The 16426-nt window shown below is 40.0% G+C and overlaps 1 protein-coding gene across 1 annotated transcript in view; it reads left to right on the forward strand.

Moving 5' to 3' along the window:
- Positions 1-16426, forward strand: part of Smc1a (structural maintenance of chromosomes 1A) — a 43266-nt gene that overhangs the window by 16327 nt on the left and 10513 nt on the right. The window contains exons 10-19 of the mRNA XM_021153232.1: positions 1518-1703; positions 1799-1978; positions 2075-2221; positions 2314-2451; positions 3289-3405; positions 3511-3617; positions 6869-7010; positions 11523-11668; positions 11760-11913; positions 12724-12834. Of these exons, the coding sequence (XP_021008891.1) occupies positions 1518-1703; positions 1799-1978; positions 2075-2221; positions 2314-2451; positions 3289-3405; positions 3511-3617; positions 6869-7010; positions 11523-11668; positions 11760-11913; positions 12724-12834 (1428 nt within the window). The remainder of the gene's footprint in view (positions 1-1517; positions 1704-1798; positions 1979-2074; positions 2222-2313; positions 2452-3288; positions 3406-3510; positions 3618-6868; positions 7011-11522; positions 11669-11759; positions 11914-12723; positions 12835-16426) is intronic.

Raw genomic sequence — 16426 nt, forward strand, 5'->3', positions numbered from 1 at the left:
CCTTTCCCTTTCCCTTTCCCTTTCCCTTTCCCTTTCCCTTTCCCTTTCCCTTTCCCTTTCCCTTTCCCTTCCTTCCTTCCTTCCTTCCTTTCAGAGACAAGGTCCATAGACTATATTCTCCTGGCTGGCCTAGAACTCATTATGTAGAGCAAGCTGTCTTTGAACTCACAAAGATCTGCCTGCCTCTGCTTCCTGAGTCTCAGGAATAAAGACTTAGATGAACATACTCTACACGAACACAGAACTTTCAAGGTTTTTGGTTGGTTTTGTTATCTATTTAGACTTATTTTAATTGTAGGGGTGTGTGTGTGTTTCTGTTTGTGAGTATATATTTGTGAGTGAAGATCCTTTGGAGCAGGAGTTATATGTGGTTGTGAGCCATCTGACATGAATGCTTTGAACTGAGCTCAGGTCCTCTGCAAGAGCAGCAAGGACTCTTTAACAGCTGATTTCATTTCTACAGTCCTGAGCTTTTGAGTTTTTATGGAGGGTTTATTTTATAGGCATGATAGATTAAGTCATTGCCTATTGCTGATGAACTCAGCTTTTAGTCATCGTTTCTTTTTAGGTGTGGGACAGGGGACTAGAAGGCCCAATCCTCTAATCCTGCCTTGGTCTCTGTAATGACTAGCTCTCGTGAAAGTTACCTAGGAGTAGTCACTGATCAGTCAACTCATTATGATTTTAGTTTTTGGAACTGTATCAGAAATCATAGTCAAGCTAAATGTATGTTTTATAATTTCATAGTCCCCGCTTGGTCTTTGAACATAAATCTTTTACATCAAAATAACTGTAAGTCAGAAGATACTGGTGTGTTACTATAATCTCATTTAGCTATAAGTTAATGAGTAACCATTCACAAAGGTTCTTTGCACGCCTTTAATATCAGGAGTTGGAAGGCACAGGCAGGAATATCATGAGTTTGAAGTCAACCTGGGGTAACCAGGGAGATCTAGGTTAGTCCCAGCTAAATAATGAGACCATGTTTCAAAAACAGAAAAATTAGTGTATCGTATTCAAGAATGTTTTCTGGGGGAGGCTGTTAAGTCTTGTGGCTTTTTAGTTAATCTTGTCTGATTCCAAAAGCAATAGTCTGTCTTAGGAAACCTATAGCTTCACTTTTTAAGCTTCTGATATAAGTGAACATAGAGGCAATGTGATTTCTTACTCGGTTCTGAGGTGCTAATTGGGTCTTCCATCTTTTAACATGTTTATTCAGTCCTTAATCTTCCTCTTAACCAAACTTCTATCTTTGGAAGGCACATTAGAATTGACTACTGTACTAGTCTCAATTGCTTGTAGCCATAGAAGTCTAACAAGTCCCTCCCCTCGGGCTGTTCCCCTTCCTATCTTAGTGGTATCATATAGTACAAAAGTAGAGGACTGACTGCACCAACAAGCAGCAATGAGTGTATTCATGGTTGCTTATACAGATTTTTATCTTGCCCTTCTTTGTAAGCTAGTAATTGGGATTCCTAAGCCTTGTGCTTCAGTTTCCCTTCTTCCTTTATATTCAGTATGGCCGCCTCATTGACCTCTGCCAGCCTACACAAAAGAAGTATCAGATTGCTGTGACCAAGGTTTTAGGAAAGAACATGGATGCTATTATTGTAGACTCAGAGAAGACAGGTCGGGATTGTATTCAGTATATCAAGGAGCAACGTGGAGAGCCTGAGACCTTCTTGCCTCTTGACTACCTGGAGGTAAGGCTTGTGGAGGGGTTTGGGGTCAAGGCAGTGTTGTGGGCCCCTCACCTTGGCTTTATGTATTCTGTTGCTTCATAAGATTCTTCACACAGGTGAAACCTACTGATGAGAAACTCCGGGAGCTGAAGGGGGCCAAGCTAGTGATTGATGTAATTCGTTATGAACCACCTCACATTAAAAAAGCTCTGCAGTATGCTTGTGGCAATGCCCTTGTTTGTGATAATGTGGAGGATGCTCGACGCATTGCTTTTGGAGGTCACCAACGCCACAAGGTATGCACCTCCCCCCTTCTCAGGTTGGAGTTGGATAGGCTCAGTATTGGAGATTCCTATGTTCACCTTCTTCTCTTCTCTTCCTGATGTGTATAGACAGTGGCGTTGGATGGCACCCTGTTCCAGAAGTCAGGAGTTATCTCTGGTGGAGCCAGTGATCTCAAGGCAAAAGCACGGCGCTGGGATGAGAAAGCAGTAGACAAACTGAAAGAAAAAAAAGAACGTTTGACAGAGGAGCTAAAAGTAAGGCACAAGTAACCCTGACCCTTAGGATTAGGGTTCCTGAGCTCAGGTTGGCCACTTAGCACATGGTCCTTTTTTCTTTTCCTCTTCAGGAGCAGATGAAGGCAAAACGGAAAGAGGCAGAACTGCGTCAAGTGCAGTCTCAGGCCCATGGGCTTCAAATGCGGCTGAAGTACTCACAGAGTGACCTAGAACAGACGAAGACAAGGCATCTTGCCCTGAATCTCCAGGTAGGTTTCCCTGGGACTGGGGAGCTATCCACTTGTCTTCCATTTTGTTCAGGATAGCATAGCATAGTATAGTCAGGCACTGGGACGGGGTGGAGGTGTCTAGATCTTCTATCCCCTGTATTTATTCCATTAAACAACTTACTTAACTTCTTATTGTCAGTTTTATCCTCTTGACCTAACAAATGGAAAGTATTGTGTATTTTGTGTGGTTATTGCAAAGATGGAATGATTTAATACCTACAAAGTTCTTAGAACAGTTGACATTAAATAAATGTTAGGTACTGTTATTAGCACAGTTCAGTCAATAAATATTGGGACTTCTAAAAGTCAATTGAGAGTGAACAACAGGGCCAGTATAGTGGCATATACCTATGGTCCCAGTACATTGGAGAGAAGATTGGAGCATTCAAGGCCACCGTGAGCTGTATAGTGGGATCACATTTCAAGGGAAAACACACACACACACACACACACACTGATCTACAGGCATTTCACTATCTGTAGGTTGGAGTACTGTTATAGCTTCCTCAAACTAGAATTGTTACATAATACCTAGACTTACCTTACTTACCTTCTTGTGAAAAACAGTCCAACTTCTAAAACGTATTTGGCCCAGGGGTTATCAATAAGGGATTAATGGACCCATCCGTATAGATTGAAGGTGGCTGAACTGGGAACGGGGGAAAATATGAGAGTTCTAACAAGAGATTTTTGGAGATGTGACTTGGTACTAAGTCAGGCTTTGTCAGTGTTTGCTGACCATGGGGTTAGTACTGACAAGAAAATTCTTTTTCTTCACAAAGCCTGGTGTCTTATTTTTCAACCTATTGACTATAGGAAAAGTCTAAGCTGGAGAGTGAACTAGCCAACTTCGGGCCTCGCATTAATGATATCAAGAGAATCATACAGAGCCGAGAGAGGGAAATGAAAGACTTGAAGGAGAAGATGAACCAGGTTGGTAGAGGGTGGGCATGCCAACATATGTACCAGGACAAGACTAGATTTGTTAAGTAGGAGTTTAGCCAGTAATACCTCTGCCCTCCCTGACTTTTCCCTCAGGTGGAAGACGAGGTGTTTGAAGAGTTTTGTCGAGAAATTGGTGTGCGTAACATCCGAGAATTTGAGGAAGAAAAGGTGAAGCGGCAGAATGAAATTGCCAAGAAACGGTGAGTGAAAGTGTTTTTATGAGATAATGGGATATATGCCTGCACTCTGCCATCCTTGATAGTCAGTCATGTGTGTCCTAGGGCAGCAACCAATTCTTAGAACCATATGAACTTATTGTAGGGACCTGAAAGAACAGAGAAGTCTTGAATAATCGTTTTTATAAAATAAGACAGTGATGCCTCTCTTGTGGCATTATGAAGAAGATGAGATGAAATAACCTTTGTGAATTATTCAACATAATGAAGAGCACCTACCAAGAACAATAAGCATCCCCTACTAACATTATCAGGAGTTCCACAAGAACATCAAGCCACACAGCCATAACATATGCAGAGAACCTAGTTAGCTCAGACCCTTACAGGCTCCTTGATTGTCTCTTCAGTCTCTGAGAGCACCTACCAATGCTGCTCAGTCAACCTGTGGGCCATGCACTTATGGTGTCCTTGAGCCCTCTAACTCCTATAGCCCTTCCTTCCTCTCTTCCTTAGGGTTTCCTGAGGAGCTGTGGGTCTCTGCATCTGCTCCCTTCAATTGCTGGATGAAGCCTCTCTGATGATGATTGGGCTAATAAGCTCAGGTCTCTGAGTATAGCAGAATATCATTAGGAATCATCTCATTGACCTTTTTATTTCTTTACCAGTCGTGTTTGGTGTTCTATCCTAGATCTCTGGATTATCCAGCCTGTGGTTCCTTTCTGGCTCCAGGCAGTGTCAGGAGGCATGGGCCTCATGTTGGGCCAGTCATTGGTTGGCCACTCCCAAGTTCTCCTCCACCATTACTCCAGGATATGTTGCAGGCAAGACGAATTGTAGCTCAAAGGGTTTGTGGCTAGGTTAATGTCCTAGTCCCACCCCTGGAACTCTTGCTTGGTTCAGGCTCTGTATCCCCAATTACTAGGAGTCTCACTAGGGTCACCCTTATAGATTCCAGGAAGTTTTCCATTGTACTAAGTTTCCTCATCACACCTGAAATGTGCCCCAATTCCAGTTCCCTCTTCCAGTACTCTCCATCCCCACCGGTTCACCCCGAGTCTACCTGCAAAATCTATTCTATTACCTTTTTCCTGGGAGATCTGTGCATCCCCCCTCCCTCTTTGTGCTCTTCTTGTTATTTAGCTTCTCTGGGTCTGTGGATTGTAGCATGGTTATCATTTACTTAACAGCTAATACCCACTTATAAGTAAGTACATACTATGTTTGTCAGTAACCTCATTCAGGATAATTTTTTTCTAGTTACATCCATTTACCTGCAAATTTCATGATTATTTTTGTAACAACTGAGCAGATTCCATTGTGTAAATGTACCACATTTTCTTTTCCATTCTTTGGTTGAGAAACATCTAGTTTGTTTCCAATTTCTGGCTATTTATGAATAAAGCTGCTATGTGCATAGGTGAACTGTTGTCTTTGTGGTAGGATAGAGTATCCTTGGTGGGTATATACTGAAGAGTGGTATAGTTGGGTCTTGAGGTAAATTGATTTCCAGTTCTCTGAGAAACTGCCATATTGATTTCCATAGCAATTGTACAAGTTTGCACTCCCTTCAGCAATGGAGGAATATTCCCCCTTGCTCCACATCTCTCCAGAATAAGCTGTTGCATGCAAGACAGTGACATTTTGTAAGAATGTACATTTTAAAGACTTATCTTTATTTCTTTGAGTGTGTGTCGAGGGGGGAGATTGCCATGTGTGTGCTAGTGCCCACAAAAGCCAGAAGACTTCCCTGGAACTGGCATTAGAGGTGGTTGTGGGATACTTGGTTTGGGTTCTGGGAACCCAGGTCCTCTGAAAGAGCAAAGAGCTTTTAACCACTGAGCTGTCTCTCTAGCCCAGGATGTGTGTCACTTTGAAGTATATTTACAGTAAGAGGAGATAATGGGATAGAAATGTAGGGTTGAATAAAGAAGATAAGGAAAGGGTTTTGCATAGAGAGCAATGACACATCTGTTATCAACTGCCATATTGACTAGTGCAACTCATCTGAAATTGAAAAAGGAAGGAAACTTAGAATCTGCCCTGAACTATCAGAAAAGGCATTAAAAGAACAAGGAATAATGAATTAGAGATCTGAAGAATGAGTGGGATTTAGCCAGCCAAGCAGGGACAGAAAGGAGTTCCAGCCAGTAAGAACAGCATGCTTAGAGGTGTGACAGGGTATGCCTTGTTCTGAATACTAAGTAGTTTTGAATGCCTGGAACATAAAAACAGGGTCAGGAGGAAAGCAGGGGAGGTGGAAAGGTCAGCAGGGGCCGGATCATGGAGGGAGGGCTTTATGAGTCATACTTAGATTGGCCTAAACATTACATACCTCAAAATTGTAGAGTTAATTACATTCCATTTGGATTATAGTGACTAATAGGTTTAAGCTGCTAGCATGACATCTGGCAGTATCTATCACAGTATATTGAGGATTGGTAGAGCAGTTGGAAGCTAGCCCTGCTTGGCTGCTAGTGCCTATATGCTGTTAATGTACTTTGAGTTTCTGAAGAGGTAAGGAAAAGGGCAATAGCAAAATAGCAGAAATTCATTGTTTTCTTTATGTTCTTACACCACCAAATCTCTGCCCCTTAGGAGCTTCTAAAGTCTTGGGGCACAGCTTAAGATGCTAGAAAGAACTGAAGCCCTTGGGTAAAAATAAGCTGACTACAGCCAGTATCCCTTGCATTGATGATGATAGCTAGCATGTACTGAATGCTTTCTTTATATATATTATTAACTCAAGAAAAGCTATAGATGAGGAATCTGCAATATAGAGAATGTAACTGAAATCACACTACTTCTAAGTTGAAGAATTGGGATATTAGTTATATTAGCCTCTACTACAGTGATGATATATAACAAAGAGCCTAGGTTCTGGTGTTAGACTTGGATTCCAGTCTCATATGATATTTGCTACCATTAGCTGTGTGGCTTTGGGCAAAGTTTTTTTAAAAACTCTTAACCATAAGTTTCCTGTGTAAAATATGGATATTAATGCCTAGTTATAGGAATTTTGAGTAAAGAAATAGAGATAATCTGCATAAAGTATATAGAAGCTTGAAGAGACTGCTAACTGGTTTCAGGTGAACTTTTTAAAATGTCTCCTAGAAAATTGGGAAGGTGCTGGAGTTTCAATGTTTAGAAGCCTGTCTTATGCTTCTGGGCACACTTTGGTGTCCATGTGAGTGGATGAGGCCATGTAACTGAGATTCAGCAGTGACCAAGAGGTCCTGAGCACTAAGTCTACTTCTACTTCCCCTTTCTTTCTACAGCTTGGAATTTGAGAATCAGAAGACTCGCTTGGGCATCCAGTTGGATTTTGAAAAGAATCAGTTGAAGGAGGACCAGGATAAAGTACATATGTGGGAACAGACGGTGAAAAAGGATGAAAATGAGATAGAAAAGCTTAAGAAGGTAAGGAAGGAGAAAGGTAAAAGACAGGGGGAAGCTGGAATAGATATTATGCACACCATTACAATACCCATCATTAATACACTTTTTATTTAAAGAAAACCACTAAGACCTTAATAGGGGAGAAGTGGTTAAGTGGCACAGAACATTTCAAAAGATTGAAGTAGCTCACAAACATAAATAACTTAGCTTTTCCAGGAATCAAAGAAATACAGATGAAAGCAGCAATTAAGTCTACTTTAATTTTCTATAAGTTAAATTTTTGAGGAATTTTGGTTTTTGGGGGGGAGTTGATGGGTTCTGATTAATAGTCTGTGTTGGGTATGTGCATATGAATGCAGGTGCCCATGAAGGTCAGAAGCCTCAGATACCCTGGAGCTGGAATTATAAGCAAGTGTGATCTGGGAATCAAACTTGGGTCCTCTTCAAGAGTAGTATGCACTCTTAACTGTTGAGCCATCTCTCTTGCCCTACATTATCTAAAAAGCTTTTATTTTACATTGCATTATGTGCCTTTGTGCACGAGTGTCAGGGTATATATATGTGCTGCTGCCCTCAAAAGTCAAAGACTTTGGATCCCCTTGGAGCTAGAGTTACAGATAGTTTTTTTGAGTCACCTGATGTGGATGCTGAGAATTGAACTCGGGTCTTCTTAAGAGCAGTACACCCCCTTAACCACTGAGTCATCTTTCCAGCCTCACATTATTTAAAAATTAAAAACAAAAACAAAATATTTCTTAGTACCTCATATGGTGCAGGAGACCAGTATTCTTACATAACATTCCAACATCCATCAAAAAGCTTCAGAATGTGTTTATGCCCTCTAACTCAGTAATACCCGCAGAGGTAATCCAGAGTCCTGGCAAAGCCTTGTGCAAACACATTGATGTTTATTACCAACATTATTTATAGTTCCAAGTTGGAGACTAGGCAGTGCCCTTGGAAAGTAGGAATTTAGAAAAATTATGCTGCATTCAGTACTTATATAATTTAGTGGTCTTTACACTTTTGTAACAGATCTCGTTTAAAGCAAAAGGTATTTTCTAAGATAGCCAGACCTGCTTACATTCTGTTATTACTTTAATATAAAAATCAATGTTTGTACTAGGTATGTGGAACATGACTTTGATCCTAGGCAGAGGCAGGAGGATCTCTGTGAGTTCAAAACAAGCCTGGTCTATAGAGGGAGTTTCTAGACAGCCGGACTATGTAGAGAGACCTGTCTCCAAAAAAAAAAAAAAAAAGAGGAAAAAAATTGTGTCTTTAATGCCTAATCAAAAGCCAAGACAAACTTAATAATGAAATACTAGCAAACTGAATAAAATTTGGACCTTTAAAAAGTATGCCTTGTACTTTTAATAGATGTTAGAGAAAAATGATGTAGACCTCATCAGCCTTTAATCTGATAGAAGCCTGGTTCTGAAAACCTTGAGGAACTGAGTTGTCTGGTTATTTTTGTAATTTTGATCAACATATGTTCTCATCAACCAGTTGAATGAGCCATAGGGTATTTTTGTTATTTCATGTATGTAGTATTTGATAAAAACAAGAGATTAGATCAGTATAGGTTAAATGTCTGGCTGGTAACTAGATCTCATCTCTTAATATTCATTTTTTTCTTTAGCTCTTCTACTTTTAAGCTTTTATAGCATTTTCTTTACAAGTTCTACCAATTCCCGCTTAGCCTTTGAGGTCTAGTAACCTGAGTCTTTCATATTGATATTGCCCACTGCTCTGTAGTGGCTGTGAGTGAACAGTATTTCATCATCTGCTCAATTCATCATGAAGCCCCTCCTTTCTCACACTTAGCCTGAAACATGTTGGTGGGATTTGAAGGATTTCTGGGAGCCCACAAAGAAGGTGGGAGCAGGAAGCAGCAGTGAAAGAACAGGCTGGCAAGTACTATTAGAGGAATAGCTCCAAGTGTCCTGACCCTAAATTCAGATTAGCCACATAAAATCAGTGCAACAGATGATGTTTTACTGACACACAGCCATTTCATGGTATGACTGTGCTCATGTCTGCTAGTCAGGCTGTTAAGCATGCCTGTGTCAGTGTTTTGTGTGGTGACTTTCCTTATATTCTTCCTCTTGAAATGACTTTGAAACCTTTATTGCCTATAGCATTCCTTCCTGAGGTGGTTTGGTTCTCTTGGTTTGAACATATCCCTTGGCTTTTGAATCTGCCTGTATTTGCTGCTTGTGTATTTCTTCATTAACACTTAGCGATCTTGAGTAGTGTTACTGGAATCTTACATACGCTTGCAGAATAGGTAGTAAAATACTGGGACAGGGCTAAATTTACTTTAGGATGCTCCAAGATAGTATATTTATATGATTTTTAAATTTCATTTTGAGTAATTATTAATTAGCAGAAAGGTGTTAGACTAGTACAGCATTCTTTGATACTCACAGGAGATTGTTTCTAGGAACTGCCTCCGTAGCACCAAAATGTCAGTGCTTTGTATAAAATGGACATTCTTTGTCTGTTAAATATGCATAACCTCTCTCATACTTTAAATTGTCTCTTTATTATATCTAATACAATGTAAGTGCTTCTTATACTTTATGATTTAGAAAATGATTTTAAAAATCTAAACACTCAGTACATTTTTAAAACAAACAAAAAAAAGGCATCTCACTGTGTTGCCTTGGATGATCGGAACTCTCTATATAAACCAGGCTATCCTCAAACTTAGAGAAATCCACTTGCCTCTGCCTTCTGAGTGCTGGGACTAAAGGTGTGTACTACCACACCTAGCAGAGTACAGTTTTTTGCCAAATTCTGATGTTCTTTTGAACCCATGGATACAAAATTTGTGTATACGGAAGGCTGACTGAGTGTTAAAGAACTTTAATCCATGAAAAATTACCAGTTATCAATGTGTTGTCATAATTTCATTTAGCATTCTATGTTTATTATTTTTATAATTTATTTGAGAATTATATTCAGGTGTATTTTCATTTTCTATTTATTCATTCATTCATTCATTCATTCATTCATTGTGACAAGGTGTCATGTAGCCCATGCTGGTCTCAGACTCAGTCTGTGACCTCCACATGGTGGGATTGTAGGCATGTAGAATCACTTGGTTTTATGCAGTGCTAGGGATCAAATCAATGGCTTTGTGCATATGAGACAAGCACTCTTGCCAACTGATTCACATCACCAGTCTGACAGTTTCCCTTAATGTGATTTTAAAAAAATAAAATGGAAGAACAAAAACAATTTTCCTTGAAAAAGTTCAAATGTGGGCTGGGGAGATGGCTCAGCACTTCAGAGCGTGGTGTACTGTTCTCCCCGTTGGCCCAGGTGGCTCACATCTGTCTAACTCCAGCTCTAGGGAGCTCTGACACCCTCTTCTGCTCTCTGACGGTACCTACACACATATAACATGCAGTCACACAAACAAGTAACATTTTATAAAAACAACTTTAAATTAGAACATTATAAGTAAGGCTGTAATTCTTGTTTTGTTGACTACTCTCCTAGTCCTCTTGGGTTTTCTTCTAGTGATAATCCCAGATTAATGTCTATTCACAAAATATACTATATTGCTTGTATAAATTTAAATACACAAATGTTACAGACTAGAGAAGTGATCATCTGGTAAAGAGCTTGCTACACAAGCCTGAGTTCGGATTCCCAGCACTTACATAAAAAGCTGAGTATGATGATGCAGTCTTATAATCCCAGTGCTTGGGAGGCAGAAACAGGATCATCCCTGGACTTGTTAGAAGAATTGGTGAGTACCAGGTTCAATGAGAGACCTGGTCTTTAAAAATAGGGTAGAAAGGCTTGAAAGATGGCTTGGTAGTTAAAAGTGCATACTGCTTTTAGAGGCCTTAAATTTGGTTCCTGGCACCTGGGTTATGGCTCCAGCTGTGTAACTCCAGCTTCAAAACATCTAATGTCTCTGGCCTTCTTGTACCTGCATTCACATGTACACACTCACACAGATACTCATAACTAAAATAAATCTTAAAAAATAGATTGTGGAAGGCACTTGATATTATATCCCTATTGTATATGCATGCATATGATTGAGCATGTACACATACACACACCATATACAAAGGGAAAATAAATACAAATATTATACTTTATATGACCAAGTTTTGGTTTGGAAAAGTGCTTAAAACTAGAACACTGATTATGATACAAAATTAAAAATCTAATTTCAACCCTAAATGTTGAAATGTAAATTATGCAAGGAGAAAATATGCTAGAATGTTAGTTATTTATCTCTGGCTGGTGGGGTTGCAAGTGAACCTTCACACCTTCTCCCTTATTTTTCGATAGTTTGAACTCTTCTATAACAGACAATTTACATAATTGTAGTTGGAGAAAGCAAGCAGATGATTTAGGAAAGGATAACAGAAGTCTGAGGGGTTGTATGAAAGCAGAAATCATTGACACATACTCCAACAAACTGCCTGTTGGGAAGGATAGTGCAAAAGGAGAAAATTCCAAGGGGAAATCTTCATTCTTGCCCTATTCCCCTGCTGGGACCAGGAGGAACAAAGACACATGAAGATAATAGATGAAACCATGGCTCAGCTTCAAGACCTTAAGAATCAGCACCTGGCCAAAAAGTCAGAAGTAAACGACAAGAATCACGAGATGGAAGAGATTCGCAAGAAGCTTGGGGGTGCCAACAAGTGAGTGGATTCCTGCTTGGGATGGGTGGAAGTAGGTAAAGCAGGCACTCTTCCAGATTTGGGTCTTACCTAAGCTACTTGGACTTTTTAGGGAAATGACTCATTTACAGAAGGAAGTGACAGCCATTGAGACCAAGCTTGAACAGAAGCGCAGTGACCGCCACAACCTGCTACAGGCCTGTAAGATGCAGGACATCAAATTGCCACTGTCAAAGGGCACCATGGATGATATTAGTCAGGAAGAAGTGAGTATTATGGTGGGTGGTAGGAGTCATCTATGAATATTTAACCAGTAATGGGAGATTACAGATGGCCAGGAAGGGCAGGGCAACAGATAGGACCACAGAGAGTTGTGAAGGGCATAAAGATGGATGCAGAAGAAATGTGGCAAGGTGGAAGCAGTGAAGTCAGGCTTTGGTATGAGAGAGACATTGATTTGAGAGGAGAGCTGCAAGCCAGTGAGTGCTCAGAAAGACAAAGAATGGGTCATTAGTCTTAAGGATTTGAGCTCTTAGCTGCAGCAGATACTGGACATGGGTAAGAGTGAGAATTGAGGAGCAGGGTAAGATGGGAAACTGGAGAACCTAAGGAGACTGATAGCTTAGCTGCAGTAAGGGAGGTTGGCCAGAAGAGGGTTGGGTAGGGGACTCAGCAATGCAGAAGTAAGGAAGCTTAGGTGGAGGGGGAGGAACAACATCTGAGCAACTAAAGCACTCTATCAACTGGAAGTGCAAGATGGTAGTGAGGGGTGGACAGTTGTAACTGAGTAACTCTTCGTAGGTAGCCTTTCAGTTTAAGTCAGTAAAATATTTTGAACACTAGTATTGCAGATACTGGTAGGCCATGACTTAACCATTCCTAATCTTAATCCCAGCTGTGCTAGCTGAGCTTGTGTTCACATTAGACATGAAGAAACTTAGTGAAAGGTAGAGCCCAGTTTTCAGTTTGGACCTTCCTGTTGGCCTCTGCTTCCGTGCCGTCTAGCAAAGGAGTCCCTAATTTCTAGAGGGATACAAATGACTAGTCTGCTCCATCTGCCTCTTCCAACATTGCAGGGTAGCTCCCAGGGAGAAGAGTCAGTGAGTGGTTCCCAGAGAACATCTAGTATCTATGCTCGAGAGGCCCTCATTGAGATTGACTACGGTGACCTGTGTGAAGATTTGAAGGTAAGAATTGTGGGTGGGAGGCATCAGCATCTTCTCAGCTTACCCAAGAAAAGTTAAGTCCAGGTACACACAGAGAGGAAAAATGACAAACTCCTCTGTAGTAAACAGACAGGCCTTAGGTACTTGTCAGGGCTCTGTCGCAGGTCCTATCCTCCTTCCTTGGCATTCTTATCATCTCCTTCACTGTGCTCACTTTAGCTGCTATCTCTACAATTTGTCCCACAGGTTACTTCAAACTCTAGCTCTCCTTCACCTCTAGTGCTTCTCACATGTTCAAAAACAAAACTGAAGCTTCATTCTTCACATGTTCAAAACAAAACTGAAGCTTCATTCTTGACTCTTTCCCTCTCTTACTCTGTCTAATTACTAATTACTGTGTTGTGTCAATTTTGCCTCCTAAATACATTAGGCATTCTCTCTTGCTTGTTTGCTTGCTTACTGTTGCTATATCATATCCGTGGTGCAGACACACAAGTTCCTATAGGAACTAATCTCCAAAATATTTTTTATTTTGTAGTATATTCTTTATCATTATGTCCAGGGAGATCTGATTTTTTTTAAATTTATAAATAATTTCAAATATAGAAGTAAGGAAAATGATTTAATGAATGTCAGACACCCACCACCCATCTTTAGCACTTAGTAACATATAGTCAATCTTGTTTTTTATAATCCCCACCATGGGACTATCATAGTAAAGCAGATTTGAAGCATTGTTCTGTTCATAATTACCTTAATATATATCTACAGAATATGGGGTTCTTACAAATAAACAAGCATTACTTTGTTTTATCTAGTATGCAGTAAGTGTTTTTGCATTGTCTATATCAAAGTCAGTATTCAAGTGTGTTTTCGTTTGCTTTTTTATTGCTGTGATAAAACACTGATCAAAAACGTCTTGGGAAGAAAGGGGTTTGTTTGGCTGTGTCCTAGTACCAGTCCATCATTGAGAGAAGCCCAGGAAGGAACTCAAAGAAGAGCAGGAACCTGGAGGCAGGTGCTGATGCAGAGCCATGGAGGGATGCTGCTTACTGGCTTGTTCTCATGACTTGCTCTGCCTGCTTTCTTAGAGAACCTAGCACCACATGCCCAGAGGTGGCACTGCTTGAAGTGTGCTGGACCTTCCCACATCAGATACCTACAGGCAATCTAATGGAGAAATTTTCTCAATTGAGGTTCTTCTTCCAAGATAACTCTAGCTTGGGCCAAGTTGGTAAATGACTGACCAGGACAAAATATTAAGGTCCACATATTAAGATCGGTTTCTGCTAATTTATAATTTTCTTCTCTCTCTGTTTCTTTTTGTTTGTTTCCTTCTATTTGTGTAAGAAACCATAGCATTGGTCCTATAGGATTTTCTGCCTTCTAGATTTGGCTAATTATATCTCTGTGATATTACTTAATTATGTTCTTCATTCCCCGTATTTCCTATAAACTGGTGTATATAGAGAGAGTTTGAATTTGAGTTCTTTCTTGGTTTTGGTAGTAAGAATGTAGGAGTGTGTGGTAGGTACATCACCGCATCATGTCAATAGCTATTTGCTGTCATGACACAGTTCCTTGCACATGCTCACTGTTCTCAGACTAGTTCTTGGAACTCCTCCTCTAGACTCAAGTCCTTTATATAAAAATGCTCTAGCATTCCTATGTAACTTAAACAGATTCTTCCTCATGCTTTATTTATCATTCATTTAGTTATTCATTGAGACAGGATCTCACTGGATAGCCCTGGATGCCTAGAAACTCTCTATGTAGGCCAGGCTGCCCATAAACTCACAGAGATCCATCTGTCTCTGCCTCCCAAGTGCTAGCATTAAAGGCATGCACCACCACACTTGGCTTCCTGATACTTCACATCATCTCTAGCTTAGTTATAATGCATAATGCAATGTAAATAGTTACTATACTGTATTGAGGGAATAATAACAAGAAAAAAACCACATATTTAGTAACAGGGATAGCTTTTTTAGACTGTATTTATTTTATGTCCTTGTATGTGTGTGTACCATGTTCATGTGCACTGACTGTGGAGGTCAGAAGAGGTCATTGGATCCCGTCAGACTAGAGTTACTGACAGTTGTAAGACACCATATAGGTGCTGAGAACAAAACCCAGGTCCTCTGCAAGAGCAACAAATGCTCTTAACTGGTGAGTCATCTCTCCAGCTCTACTAATAGGATTTTTAAAAAGATATTTTCAGTTCAGTTTGGGAAACCACAGACCTGATTGTGTGAGAAACACTGATGCCAGAGCAACCAATAAAATAAAGCACAGATGCAGCTGCCCAAGTGTAGTCTGTGGGAACCTTTCTTTCTTCTTACCTTTTTCATTTTGAGTCAGGGTCTCATCTTTTGCTTAGGCTGGCTTCAAACTCCTGGGCACAATCAGTTTTCCTATCTCAGTCTCCTGAGCAGCTGGATGTGGGGCAGGGTTTCAAAGGGCAAAAGAGGACTAGAGATATTTCTCGGTGATAGAGTACTTACATACAATGCCCTTGGCTTAATCCCTACTAGAGCAAAGAAAATATCATTGGGTACAGACCAAGAAACCAGTCAGTCCAAAATATGTGCATAAACCCACCGCAGAGAAATGGGATAGAGAAAACACTTAGAGGGTGAAATTCAGAACTTGCACCTTATTTGAATTCAGCTTTGTAAAACCTTTGAGAAATAATTTATCAAACAAGAATTCAATATTGAGTTTTGATGTTAGAATTAATGTTACTATTTTGAGCTGTAGTAATGGTAGGTGGTTTTATTTTCCAAAAATCCTTATTGTTTACAGTAGTGGTTCTCAGTGTAGGGTGGGTGTTGTGCTTCCCAGGGGCAGTATACTTTCAGGAAATCTGTAGGGTCTCTTTATGGGTCTCTTTATGAGATCCCCACCTAGGAATATATCATTTCATTGGTCCCGATTGTAAGGTGGACATCTTATTCTTTAATTTCTTTTTTTATTAGCCAAAATAGAGAAGTTTCATCTTGTTACTTGGTAACCCTGAGGTCCAGTTACATAGGAAAGGCAGCTTAATTCTCCTTTCATTGTCAGTTCTGCACACAATTCTGGGTTGCTTTCTTGGCATTCTCAGCACTCTCAGTCATTGTGAGTGTATGGGTTTAAGTACATATGCTGTGTTCAGTCTGTTGTAATTCTCGGTGCTCTGTCTTTAGCTGGGGCGGGAGATGGGGTGCATTCACGTTGGATACTTCATCATCATCTTGATAAAACCCTTTGTAGTCTTTGTTCATCTCTCTAAGTTTCTGATATGTCTAGGCTCATCCTCTGGATTTCTCACCCCAAGGAGGAATGAGAAGCTCTTGACTCTTGTTCAGTGGAAAACACTACTATTTAATAATGTATTTATTTAATATGGGCACTGGAGTGCTCAAGACAGCTGACTGGTTGGTGTTTCTAGGACTCCTCAGTAGATTTGGGCCACCAAATACATTTTATTTTTTTATTTTATTTTTTTATTTTGAGGGAAAAATAAAATTATTACAGAGTTCATATTGATACCTCTGATTAAAATTGAAAATTTCAGTTTAACATCATTGTACTTACATTTGAGACTCTTTCTTTTTTTTTTTTTTTTTTT

The sequence above is a fragment of the Mus caroli genome, chromosome X (genome assembly GCF_900094665.2).
Source record: "Mus caroli chromosome X, CAROLI_EIJ_v1.1, whole genome shotgun sequence".
NCBI classification, from domain to species: Eukaryota; Metazoa; Chordata; class Mammalia; order Rodentia; family Muridae; genus Mus; species Mus caroli.